General features: G+C 40.7%; 1 protein-coding gene across 3 annotated transcripts in view; it reads right to left on the reverse strand.

Moving 5' to 3' along the window:
- dmd (dystrophin) overlaps positions 1–13,875 on the reverse strand; it is a 518,793-nt gene that overhangs the window by 251,592 nt on the left and 253,326 nt on the right. For all 3 annotated transcript variants that reach the window (XM_061904726.1, XM_061904725.1, XM_061904723.1), the window contains 2 exons: positions 9,911–10,045; positions 5,741–5,890 (listed from right to left, as the gene is read on the reverse strand). In XM_061904726.1, coding sequence (XP_061760710.1) covers positions 5,741–5,890; positions 9,911–10,045 — 285 coding nt within the window. The remainder of the gene's footprint in view (positions 1–5,740; positions 5,891–9,910; positions 10,046–13,875) is intronic.

A 13,875-nucleotide genomic window follows, 5' to 3' on the forward strand; every position in this document is an offset into this window, starting at 1 on the left:
AATCCTTTTCAACCCATATTCAATTGAATGCACTACAAATATAAGATATTTGATGTTCAAACTCATAAACTTTTTCTTTTTTTGCAAATAATAACCTGGAATTTCATGGCTGCAAAACGTGCCAAAGTAGATGGGAAAGGGCATGTTCACCACTGTGTTACATCACCTTTTCTTTTAAGAACACTCAAAAAACGTTTAGGAACTGAGGAAACTAATTGTTGAAGCTTTGAAAGTGGAATTCTTTCCCATTCTTGTTTTATGTAGAGCTTCAGTCGTTCAACAGTCTGGGGTCTCTGCTGTTGTATTTTACGCTTCGTAATGCGCTACACATTTTCGATGGGAGACAGGTCTGGACTGCAAGTGGGCCAGGAAAGTACCCGCACTCTTTTTTTACAAAGCCACAATGTTGTAACACTTGTCTTGCTGAAATAAGCAGGGGCGTCCATGATAACGTTGCTAAAAAGTCTGCGGGCTATAGAGCGTTTTCCGTTCGGGCTCCAGTACTCTGGAATGCCCTCCCGGTAACAGTTCGAGATGCTACCTCAGTAGAAGCATTTAAGTCTCATCTTAAAACTCATCTGTATACTCTAGCCTTTAAATAGACCTCCTTTTTAGACCAGTTGATCTGCCGCTTCTTTCCTTTCTCCTATGTCCCCCCCTCCCTTGTGGAGGGGGTCCGGTCCGATGACCATGGATGAAGTACTGACTGTCCAGAGTCGAGACCCAGGATGGACCGCTCGTCGGGACCCAGGATGGACCGCTCGTCGGGACCCAGGATGGACCGCTCGCCTGTATCGGTTGGGGACATCTCTACGGTTTCTATGGTTTCCTGTGGACGGGACTCTCACTGCTGTCTTGGAGCCACTATGGATTGAACTTTCACAGTATCATGTTAGACCCGCTCGACATCCATTGCTTTCGGTCCCCTAGAGGGGGGGGGTTGCCCACATCTGAGGTCCTCTCCAAGGTTTCTCATAGTCAGCATTGTCACTGGCGTCCCACTGGATGTGAATTCTCCCTGCCCACTGGGTGTGAGTTTTCCTTGCCCTTTTGTGGGTTCTTCCGAGGATGTTGTAGTCGTAATGATTTGTGCAGTCCTTTGAGACATTTGTGATTTGGGGCAATATAAATAAACATTGATTGATTGATTGAAGATGACAATATAAGTTGCTCCAAAACCTGTATGGACCTTTTAGCATTAATGGTGCCTTCACAGATGCGTAAGTTACCCATGCCTTGGGCACTAATACACCCCCATACCATCACAGAGGCTGGCTTTTGAACTTTGCGCCTATAACAATCCCAATGGTTATTTTCCTGTTTGTTCCGGAGAACACCACGTCCTCTGTTCCCAAATATAATTTAAAATGTGAACTTGTCAGACCACAGAACACCTTTCCACTTTGCATCAGTCCATCTTAGGTGAGCTTGGGCCCAGCCAAGCCGGCGGCGTATCAGGATATTGAAGATAAATGGGTTTGGCTTTGCATAGTAGAGTTTTAACCTGCACTTACAGATGTAGCAACCAACTTTGGTTACTGACAGTGGTTTCATAAAGTGTTCCTGAGCCCATGTGATGATATCCTTTACACACTGATGTCGGTTATTGATGCAGTACCACTTGAGGGATCAAAAGTCCGTAATATAATCGCTTACGTGCAGTGATTTCTCCAGATTCTCTAAACTCTTTGATGATTTTACGGACCGTAGATGGTAAAATTCCTAAATTCCTTGCAATAGCTTGTTGAGAAATGTTGTTCTAAAATTGTTCGACAATTTGCTTACAAAGTGGTGACCCTCGCCCCATCCTTGTTTGTGAATTACTTAGATTTTCATGGAAGCTGCTTTTATACCCAATCATGGCACCAATCTGTTCCCAATTATCCTGCACACCTGTGGGATGTTCCATATAAGCGTTTGATGAGCATTCCTCAACTTTATCAGTATGTACTGCCACCTTTCCCAACTTCTTTGTCACGTGTTGCTGGCATCAAATTCTGAAGTTAATGATTATTTGCACAAAAAAAAATGTTTATCAGTTTGAACATCAAATATGTTGTCTTTGTAGCATATTCAACTGAATATGGGTTGAAAATGATTTGCAAATCATTGTATTCCGTTTATATTTACATCTAACACAATTTCCCAACTCATATGGAAACGGGGTTTGTATTATCATCATCACTATACACTTGCTATAACTTACGTAACGCAACGCATTTCAACTAAAAGCCCAGCTAAAAAAAAACAAAAATAGGGAAAATCCAAACAAGAACTACTAGACAAAAGTAAAAAAGAAGCAAATATTCCGAGACCAGCTTATGTCATTAATAATTCTATAAAAGCATAACATTTCCACCATCGACTTTGCCTAGCTTAAAACTAACGATAGCCACTCTGAATGGTGCAAGTATTATACATTCCACAGTGCTAAAAGTCACTGGACAATAAAATGATCATTTATGAAGATGAATCCCCTTTTACTCTTCCTGTTTTTTCTTCAGAGCGTTATATTCCATTATTCCATATGACCAGAGATGGGTAGTAACATGCTACATTTACTCCATTACATCTACTTGAGTACCTTTTGGGATAAATTGGACGTCTAAGAGTAGTTTTAAATGCAACATACTTTTACTTGAGTATATTTATAGAGAAGAAACGCTACTTTTACTCCGCTCCATTTATCTACGTTCAGCTCGCAACTCGCTACTTTTTTTTTTTAATCGATCTGTTAATGCAAGCTTTGTTTGTTTGGTTTGTCAGACAGACCTTCAAAGTAGGATCCATCACATGCCTGCGTTTCACCAATCAAATGCAGTCACTGGTGACGTTTGACTCCGTTTCACCAATCAAATGCAGTCACTGGTGACGTTTGACTCCGTTTCACCAATCAAATGCAGTCACTGGTGACGTTTGACTCCGTTACACCAATCAAATACAGTCACTGGTGACGTTTGACTCCATTTCACCAATCAAATGCAGTCACTGGTAACGTTTGACTCAGTTTCACCAATCAAATGCAGTCACTGGTGACGTTAGACTCCGTTTCACCAATCAAATGCAGTCACTGGTGACGTTAGACTCCGTTTCACCAATCAAACAGAGCCAGGCCGTCACATGATTAACCGCACACTTTTTTTAAACATTTTTTTTTAAATATTTATAAATTTCAACATTTACAAACAGTTAAAAATAATAATCATCGATCGATCAATGTTTACTTATATAGCCCTAAATCACTAGTGTCTCAAAGGGCTACACAAACCACTAAGACATCCTCGGTAGGCCCACATAAGGGCAAGGAAAACTCACAGCCAGTGGGACATCGGTGACAATGATGACTATGAGAACCTTGGAGAGGACCCCCCTTGTAAACAATGTTCAGATGTGAGGAGCTCCACAACTCAAAGTAAATACAAAAACAGTACAAAAGCGTAAAAAAAATGTACAAAACAGCGCCAGGGGGGTGTAAATTCAAAGTAACTAAAATAGAGTGCAAAATATATATATATATATAAAATAAAGTGCAAAGCCATAGGCTCACTCAATCCCAGTAAATAACTTAAATTTGGAACACAGCATCATGGTTTTCACATATTTTTGCTTGTTAGAGGTAGAGTGTTTTAATGTAGAGTTTTAAATCTTTTTTAAAGGCACAAAAAACAGGTCAGGTATTGAGAAACTTACATTTATGAATATAAAACTTAGCCAATAGTATAATGAGGTTGCAAAGGTAAAATTCATTTAAAATTTTTTTTTTCAATACAGTGTAAAACTTAATATATATTATTGTTTTAGTTTCTTAAGAGATATTCCTGGCTGTGAATTTGTTCATTGCTATTTTTATGTTTTTGTGCATTACTTGTTGCCGTCATCATTAAACAAACAGGTTACTGATCAGTTACTCAGTACTTGAGTAGTTTTTTCACAACATACTTTTTACTTTTACTCCAGTTAATATTTGGGTGACTACTCCTTACTTTTACTTGAGTAATACATCTCTAAAGTAACGGTACTCTTACTTGAGTACAATTTCTGGCTACTCTACCCACCTCTGCATATGACTGAAGCTCAACTTGTTATTTTAGTCCACTGTTTGTTATAGTGAGATAATTCTCACCACAAAACTTTATGCTTTACCTATAATAGAATCTTAAAATCTAACTTCCTACCTTTTCCTGTTACTTCGAACCGATGAATATATGATAAAAACATTTGGGCAATTTGACATTTGGGAGCAGGATGTAGTTTCTATTGACATGTCAGCCATTGGGATCAGATGTAGCATTCAGGACACCACCAGCCATAGATGCACGTTAATTATTTGAAATATCACTACTGAACATGCATCTTTAGTCACAAAATTTCCTTTTTTAGTATCAAACACCAACAAGTTTGGTTCGAGCCAGGCTGTGTAAAAATGTCACTTGTTTACAACTTCTATTAAAAGCTTTATAATGTATCGTTTTATATTGTCATGTTCACATACTTGCCAACCTTGAGACCTCTGATTTCGGGAGGTGGGGGTGGGGGCGTGGTCGGGTGGGGGGCGCGGTTTGGGGCAGGGCGTGGTTAAGAGGGGAGGAGTATATTTACAGCTAGAAAAGTGCAGATTGGATTTTAACCTATTTAAAATATGACATCAAAAATGTATATTTATTGTGAGAAATCATTAAGATGATCAGTGTTTCCACAAAGATAAATATAATTAATTAATAGTAAAAACAGAGTTAAAGGTAAATTGAGCAAATTGGCTCTTTCTGGCAATTTATTTAAGTGTGTATCAAACTGGTAGCCCTTCGCATTAGATAGATAGATAGATAATACTTTGATTCCTTCAGGAGAGTTTCTTCAGGAAAATTAAAATTCCAGCAGCAGTGTACAGAGTTGAGATCAATTTAAAAAAAAGTAAAAAAGTAAATAATGGGGGGTTTAAATGGAAACAAAATAGAGAAATATTACAATAAAAAAAAAAAAGCAACAATGGGAATAAAAATATAACAGTACAATAAGAATATAACAAGAGAAAGTAGGCAGTAGTGACCATGTTATGAAAACGTATTGCACTGTTAATGTTTTGCATCCCCTGTCATCCTTGTATCCCCCACCCCCGCCCCAGAGAGGAGTTGTACACTTTAATGGCGTGTGGGACAAAGGAGTTTTTGAGTCTATTAGTCCTGCATTTGGGATGAAGCAGTCTAGCACTGCTTCAATTAATCAGTACCCAAGAAGTAGCTCTTGGTTTAAAAAAGCTTGGTGACCCCTGTGGTAGATGTTACTGTCACATATGCATGTACAGTAGATGGCAGTATTGTCCTGTTTAAGAGTGTCACAACATTGCTGTTTACGGTAAACGAAAACGTGACTGCTGTTGTTGTGTGTTGTCACCGCGCTGGGAGGACGTTAATGAAACTGCCTAAAAATAAACCCACATTAGAAACCAAGAACTGGCCCTCGATCATTCTACAGTTCTAACATCATTGGGCAGGCTCGCTGTTTAAATTGTGGGAAAGCGGACGTGAAAACAGGCTGTCAACACGTCACTCAGGTCCGCATGGAGCTGGAGGGGGCATGGCATCAAGCTCCACCTGAATTTCGGGAGAATATTTGTCCCGGGAGGTTTTCGGGGGAGGCGCTGAATTTTGGGAGTCTCCCGGAAAATCCAGGAGGGTGGCAAGTATGCATGTTCATTATAGAAGGTACCGGTGCATTCATTGCGGGCATCATCATGTCTTACCCTCGCCATGAGCTCGTCCCATCGCGTGTTGAAGGCATCAAGTTTCTGCTGTATCAGCTCATCCAACACCCCTCCGTCCATCAGAGTCTGAGCAAGTTCTCGAATGTGGTTCCTGTTGTCCTCGGGGTGTCGCAGGAGAGCCTCTAAACCCTGTGGAGATGTTCATGCACACAGTGACAAATATGTCAATCTCATATCAGCAATAACTTTACTTAAAGGTATATAATTAGAATTCATATTTAGCGTGAGACATAGTGTATGATATTCACCAGACACCATTTCATTAGGCACACCTAAACTCAGTCCGGCCCAAGGTGGCATTTGCAGGCCACAAATACTGCAAGTTTTTATTTTTCTGCGACATATACCACAGAGGTAATTGATAATGCAGTTTTTGAAGTCTGATACCGCTGTAAATATTAGCCAGTATTCTATACACGTACCGTATTTCCTTGAATTGCCGCCGGGTATATAGTATGCGCCTGCCTAGAATAACTGCCGGGTCAAACTCGTTTCGCAAAATATTATTTTTATTAGCGCATGCCTAGAATTTACGCCGGGTCACGAGTGACACTTCACCTGTCATCATTTTCAAAATGGAGGAGGCTGATTTCAATCATTTGAAATCGCATAAAGGGAAGAAGATTAAGAGCTATTCAGTAGGATTTAAGGTCCAAGCTATTGAATATGCTAAAAAGAACAGTAAGCAGCTATGTTTTATTAATATACCGTAGCTGCGTGTGTCAAATATGAGTCATTAAATGACTCCCGCCTCCTGGTGGTAGAGGGCGCTAGTGATGCTTCTTGCGACAACTCGGCTGAAGAAGAAGTGACAACAAGCAGCAAGAGTGAGCAGCGATCGTTTATTTTTTCCTCTCGCTTGCACTTTTAACATGGAGGATTACATATATAAAATAAAACAGTTTTCTAAACTGGACTTTCAATCGAAGCAGGAGGTAATAAAGGAAGATCTCCATCGAGACAGAGAGACTTTTAAAACTGAAGTTGTGTGTGTTTGTCTCCATCTCTGAGTATACACTGAATGTCACAGATGAACAACTTCTAGATTCATGGCTAAATCCTCCTAATGACCAGATGAGTAGCATGATTTATAATCCAGAATAACTTTGACAAGTTGAGAGGCAATGACGTGGGAGCAGCAGGAAATCGCTGCTTACTCACAGTAAAGCAGCAGAGGGTCTCTTGGCTGTGTGCTATCAATCCGCCGCTAAAAATAATTTGTCTGCATTAGCGCTTAATAATAACAACGTCGCTAATATTTGGTAAATTCTCAGGTCACAACAGGTATAACGAGTATTACTGACGTGTTTTGGAAGGTTATTTAGAGGGTTTTGTGGGCAAAATAGAGAGCTCCCTTTGACTGCATTGTAAGCGGACTTTTTATGTATTTAGAATGCATAAAAAAAAATAAATACCGCATTTCCTTGAATTGCCGCCGGGGAGCTAATTAATTAAAAACCTCTTCTCACTCCGGCGTTTACCAAAGGCATGCGGTAAAGGTAAGCATGCGCTAATCATTTTAAAACCTCTTCTCACTCCGGCACTTAGCAAAGGCATGCAGTAAAAATTTGAGTGTGATGTAAGGATACCATCATGAAAAGCACATTTAATAAAAAAAACTTTATTATGGTCTTACCTTTACTTATAAATGAAGTCCATGCCAGCTCCTTCTGATCAAAAGCATCGATAACTTGTTTATAGAAGTCTTCCTTATCTTTCTTCAGTTTTAAAAGTCTCTCTGTCTCGATGGAGATCTTCCTTTATTACCTCCTGCTTCGATTAAAAGTCCAATTTAGAAAACTGCTATCAGACCGCTGCTATCAGTTAGCTCGTCTCCTCACGTGCGGGCGAAGACAGAATTACCCCGAACAACTCCCCCTCCCGTTCTGCTCCGTGGGTGATCTCTTTATCCCACCGCTGCCACCATGAAGTGTTATTGTATAAATAATACACTGAGTATTTAGGACTGGAACAAGCTTTATTAGTCCGAGTAGTGGTGTTACATCCTTAAAGGTCCATCGTGCACCCCCCGCGTGAAATCTGTTCCCAGCACATATCACATCACTCGTTGTCACTTCTTCTGCAGCCGGGTAGTCGCAAGAAGGATCACTAGCGCCCTCCACCACCAGGAGGCGGGAGTCATTTAATGACTCATATTTGACACACGCAGCTACGGTATATTAATAAAACATAGCTGCTTACTGTTCTTTTTAGCATGCAATAGCTTGGACCTTAAATCCTACTGAATAGCTCTTAATCTTCTTTCCTTTATGCGATTTCAAATTACCGGTTTTGAAATCAGCCTCGTCCATTTTGAAAATGATGACAGGGGAAGTGTCACTCGTGACGTCACGAGTTTGACCCGGCGGTAATACTAAGCATGCGCTAATTATTTTGCGAAGCGAGTTTGACCCGGCAGTAATTCAAGGAAATACGGTATGTATTCATGTCTTATATAAGGATTATGAATGATAGACAGCACTTCTCTCTCAAATTTGTGCATATTTCCATTATGACTGATCTGATAACATCGTCATGAAATGAACGAACACGTTTAGAGCTGAATATCCAAAACGACTGATTGAATTTGTGGCATTTTGTGATGTTTAATCTGTGTTTTCACATACTTTGTGGATTGTAAAAACTATTGGATATGGTTTGATAAATACAATTAAACACAATTAAGCATATAAAGTATAAAACTTTTTTTTACACTCTACTGGTACTTTAAATGGAATACTACCGTCATTTACCCTATTTCATTATATTAAGTCCAAAACACCTAGTGTATGTACAGTAGAGATGCGCGGTTTGCGGTCTCATCCGCGGAGTCCGCGGATAAACCGCGGGTCGGGCGGGTGACATGACGAAAAAAATAGATTTTAATTAGATTCGGGCGGGTGGCGGTTGAACCATCTGGAAATATTTGATATGCATAGTTCTGTGATCGGTATCCTTCGCCATTCAAAGCACCATTTAAGACCTGTGTCATAAAGCGAAGAAGACAATAAGAGACGCTATTATTCTCCTGAATGACTGCCGGTAGTCACCCAGATAATAACTATTAGGGCGTGCTATGAAGCCATTGGCTTTGTCGCCTACTACAACATGTACGATCTACTTGTCAGTCCAGCATTAAGTGTGTGGCTTCCGCGGCAACACGCACACGACTGCAAGGCATACTGGGTGACACGGAGTACACTAATGGTTGTGATATAAACAATTTTAACACTCTTAGTAATATGCGCCACGCTGTGAAGCCACACCAATTAAGAACGACAAACACATTTCGGGAGAACATCCTCACAGTAACACAACATAAACGCAACACAACAAATACCCATAATCCTTTGTATTCATGACACATCCTGACTATTTTATACACCCCGCTAGCAGCAAACCTCCCCCGCCCCCCGTGCATTGGTAAGGTGGGCGGGGTTGGGGGCGCGGGGGTGTAAAATATATTCAGGATTTGTCACGGATACAAAGAATTATGGGTATTTGTTGTGTTGCGTTCATGTTGTGTTACTGTGAGGATGTTCTCCCGAAATGTGTTTGTCAATCATGTTGGGTGTGGCTTCACAGCGTGGCGCATATTAGTAAGTGTTAAAGTTGTTTATATCACAACCATCAGTGTACTCTGTGTCACCCAGTATGCCTTTCAATCTTGAACGTGTAATTGCGGAAGCTGCACACAACATGTTGCCGGACCAACAATCTGTTCGTACATGTTGTTGAAGGTGTCTAAGGCAATGGCTTCACAACACGCCCATATTCTTGTCATCAGGATGAACGCCAATTGGATAATCGCGGGAATGTTAGCTCTGTGAAACAGGTTTAAACAGCTCTGTGAGTGATAAAGGCGGAAAACCTCTGATGTATTTCAGCGGGCGGTTGGCGGGCCGGTACGGTCCTGATAAAATGTTGGTTCGGGTGGACGGCGGGTGGATGACGACTTTGGTGATGCTGATGCAGATGATATAATTGCCTATCCGCGCATCTCTAGTGTGAATTAAACCATGCACCTGGGATGTATAATTAAGAGTGATAGTATTTTGGAGAAAATTAAAAAACTGATGGATGCTATTTGTAATTGCCAGGAAAATTTGAGGAATGTGATCTGTTTTTTTTGGTTGTGTGCACACTCACATCCAACGCCGACTTCAGCTCCTCTGCCCCTCCTTGGAGGTTCTCAGTTTCGTCAAGCTTCTGCTCCAGCTGGTCTAGAAAGGCATTCTCCTGTTCCAGGTAGGACAGCAACTCACACCAGCAAGCCCAAACCTCCTGCATCACACACACACACACGTACACAAGGGTGTGAATTAGACACAATTAAATTAAAGCAGTGTTTTTTAACCACTGTGCCGCAGCACACTAGTGTGCCGTGAGATACAGTCTGGTGTGCCGTGGGAGATGAACTAATTTCACCTATTTGGGTTAAAAAATATTTTTTGCAAACCAGTAATAACGGTATGCAAATGATGTGTTGTTGGTGAGTATCTACCATGAATTGAACAACATGGACCCCGACTTAAACAAGTTGAAAAACGTATTCGGGTGTTACAATTTAGTGGTCAATTGTACGGTATATGTACTGTATTGTGCAATCTATTAATAAAATGTTCAATCAATCATTCAAAAAGTCAGTGTTGTCTAGAGCTTGGCAGAGTAACCGTGTAATACTCTTCCATATCAGTAGGTGGCATCAGGTAGCAAATTGCTTTGTAGATGTCGGAAACAGCGGGAGGCAGGGTGCAGGTAACAAGGTGTCTAATGCCAATACCAAAAATAAAGAAAAGGTGAGTGCCCCAAAGAAAATGCATTGAAGCTTCGGGAAGGCTATGCAGAACGAAGCTAAAACTACTCAGTGGCGTAGTGGTTAGCGTGTCCGCCCTGAGATCGTAGGTCGTGAGTTCAAACCCCGGGCGAGTCATACCAAAGACTATAAAAATGAGACCCATTACTTCCCTGCTTGGCACTCAGCATTAAGGGTTGGAATTGGGGGTTAAATCGCCATAAATGATTCCCGGGCGCGGCACTGCTGCTGCCCACTGCTCCCCTCACCTCCGAGGGGGTGATCAAGGGTGATGAATCAAATGCAGGGAATAATTTCGCCACATCTCGTATGTGTGTGACAATCATTGCTACTTTAACTTTACCTTTAAACTGAACATGCTGCAAAGTAAACAAAAACAGAATTCTGGACGACAGCAAAAACTTACTGTAGTGGAAAGACGGCGTCCACAAAGTACATCCGAACATGACATGACAATCGAGAACGTCCACACAACAACTGAAATAGTCTTGATTGCTCAAAAAATTTAAATGCAGGAAATATGGCTCAAAAATGAATTAATTAATGTGTACCCCGACTTTAACCAGTTAAAAAACTTATTGGGGTGTTACCATTTCGTGGTCAATTGTACGGAATATGTACTGTATTGTGCAATCTACTAATAAAAGTTTCAATTAATCATTCAAAAAGTCAGTTTTGTCTAGAGCTTGGCAGAGTAACCGTGTAATACTCTTCCATATCAGTAGGTGGCAGCAGGTAGCTAATTGCTTTGTAGATGTCGGAAACAGCGGGAGGCAGTGTGCAGGTAACAAGGTGTCTAATGACTGTACCGAAAATAAAGAAAAGGTGAGTGCCCTTAAGAAAATGCTTTGAAGCTTAGGGAAGGCTATGCAGAATGTAACAAACTACTCAGTGGCGTAGTGGTTAGAGTGTCCGCCCTGAAATCGGTAGGTCGTGAGTTCAAATCCCGGCCGAGTCATACCAAAGACTATAAAAATGGGACCTCCCTGCTTGGCACTCAGCATTAAGGGTTGGAATTGGGGGTTAAATTGCCATAAAGGATTCCGGGGCGCGGCACTGCTGCTGCCCACTGCTCCCCTCACCTCCCAGGGTTTGATCAAGGGTGATGGGTCGAATGCAGAGAATAATTTGGCCACATATCGTATGTGTGTGACAATCATTGGTACGTTAATTTTACCTTTAAACTGAACTGGCTGCAAAGTAAACAAAAACAGAATTCTGGACGACAGCAAAAACTTACTGTAGAGCAAAGACGGCGTCCACAAAGTACATCCGAACAGGACATGACAATTGAGAACGTCCACACAACAACTGAAATAGTCTTGATTGCTCAAACAAAGTAGATGCGGGGAAATATGGCTCAAAAATGAATTGATTAACTAGTTAAAAAACTTATTGAGGTGTTACCATTTCGTGGTCAACTGTACGGAATATGTACTGTACTGTGCAATCTACTAATAAAAGTTTCAATCAATCAATTGCTCAAAGGAAGACATGAAACTGCTACAGGAAAATACCAAAATAAGAGAAAAAGCCACCAAAATAGGAGCGCAAGACAAGAAATAAAACACTACACACAGGAAAAGAGCAAAAAAGTCCAAATAAGTCAGGGTGTGATGTGACAGGTGGTGACAGTACACCTACTTTGAGACAAGAGCTATAGTGATGCATGCTTGGTTATGCTTTAAAGTCATATCCAACAGCAACTTTTTACTGTCAACTGAGTTGTGTTTGTTAAAGATTTCTGCTGGTGGTGTGCCTCCACATTTTTTTCAACGCAAAAAAATGAGCCTTGGCTCAAAAAAGGTTGAAATACACTGAATTAAAGGGAAAAGTAACAATGCAAGAAAAAGCCATCAAAATCTAAGTGAGCAACTATTGGAAACTGGCGGAGGAGGAAGTGGAAGAAGATTTGGAGCGTAAAGCAGAATTACCAGGACACTAAGGTAATTAGTTGTCAGAGAGCTCAAGTATACAAACACCATAGGAAGGACGGGGGTTCTACACCACTGCACACAACAATCCCAATATCAGACACAACATGTATTATTTTAATACATGTTTATTTATATTATTCAATATGCAAAACCTAAAACCAGTGAAGTTGGAACACTGTGTAAAATAAAAACAGAATACAATGATTTGCAAATATTTTTCAACTTATATTCAATGGAATAGACTGCAAAGACAAGATACTTAACATTTGAACTGGTGAACTTTGTTATTTTTTGCAAATATTAGATCGTTTGGAATTTGATACCTGCAACATGTTTAAAACAAGCTGGCACAAGTGGCAAAACAGACTGAGAAAGTTGAGGAATGCTCATTTAACACGTATTTGGAAAATCCCACAGGTGAACAGGCTAATTGGAAACAGGTGGGTGCCATGATTTGGTGTACAAACCCCGTTTCCATATGAGTTGGGAATTGTGTTAAAAGTAAATATAAATAAATAATACAATGATTTGCAAAACATTTTCAACCCATATTCAGTTGAATATGCTACAAAGACAACATATTTGATGTTCAAACTGGTAAACATTTTTTTTATTTATTTTTTTTTTACAAATAATCATTAAATTTAGAATTTGATGCCAGCAACACGTGACAAAGAAGTTGGGAAAGGTGGCAATAAATACTGATAAAATTAAGGAATGCTCATCAAACACTTATTTGGAACATCCCACAGGTGTGCATGCTAATTGGGAACAGGTGGGTGCCATGATCTGGTATAAAAACAGCTTCCCAAAAAATGCTCAGTCTTTCACAATAAAGGATGGGGTGAGGTACACCCCTTTGTCCACAACTGCGTGAGCAATAATAATGGATTAGATTCATATCGCGCTTTTCTATTATTAGATACTCAAAACGCTCACAGAGAAGTGGGAACCCATCATTCATTCACACCTGGTGGTGGTAAGCTACATCTGTAGCCACAGCTGCCCTGGGGTAGACTGACGGAAGCGTGGCTGCCAGTTTGCGCCTACGGCCCCTCCGACCACCACCTATCATTTATTCATCATTCATTCACCAGTGTGAGCGGCACCGGGGGCAAAGGGTGAAGTGTCCTGCCCAAGGACACAACAACAGCGATTTGGATGTCAATAGGTGGGAAGCGAACCTGCAACCCTCAGGTTTCTGGCACGGCCGCTCTACCCACTACGCCATGCCGCCCCAAATAGTCAAACAGTTTAAAAACAACGTTTCTCAAAGTGCAATTGCAAGAAATTTAGGGATTTCAACATCTACGGTCCATAGTATCATCAAAAGGTTCAGAGAATCTGGAGATATCAGTCCA

Source organism: Nerophis ophidion, linkage group LG06 (genome assembly GCF_033978795.1).
Source record: "Nerophis ophidion isolate RoL-2023_Sa linkage group LG06, RoL_Noph_v1.0, whole genome shotgun sequence".
Lineage (NCBI taxonomy): Eukaryota > Metazoa > Chordata > Actinopteri > Syngnathiformes > Syngnathidae > Nerophis > Nerophis ophidion.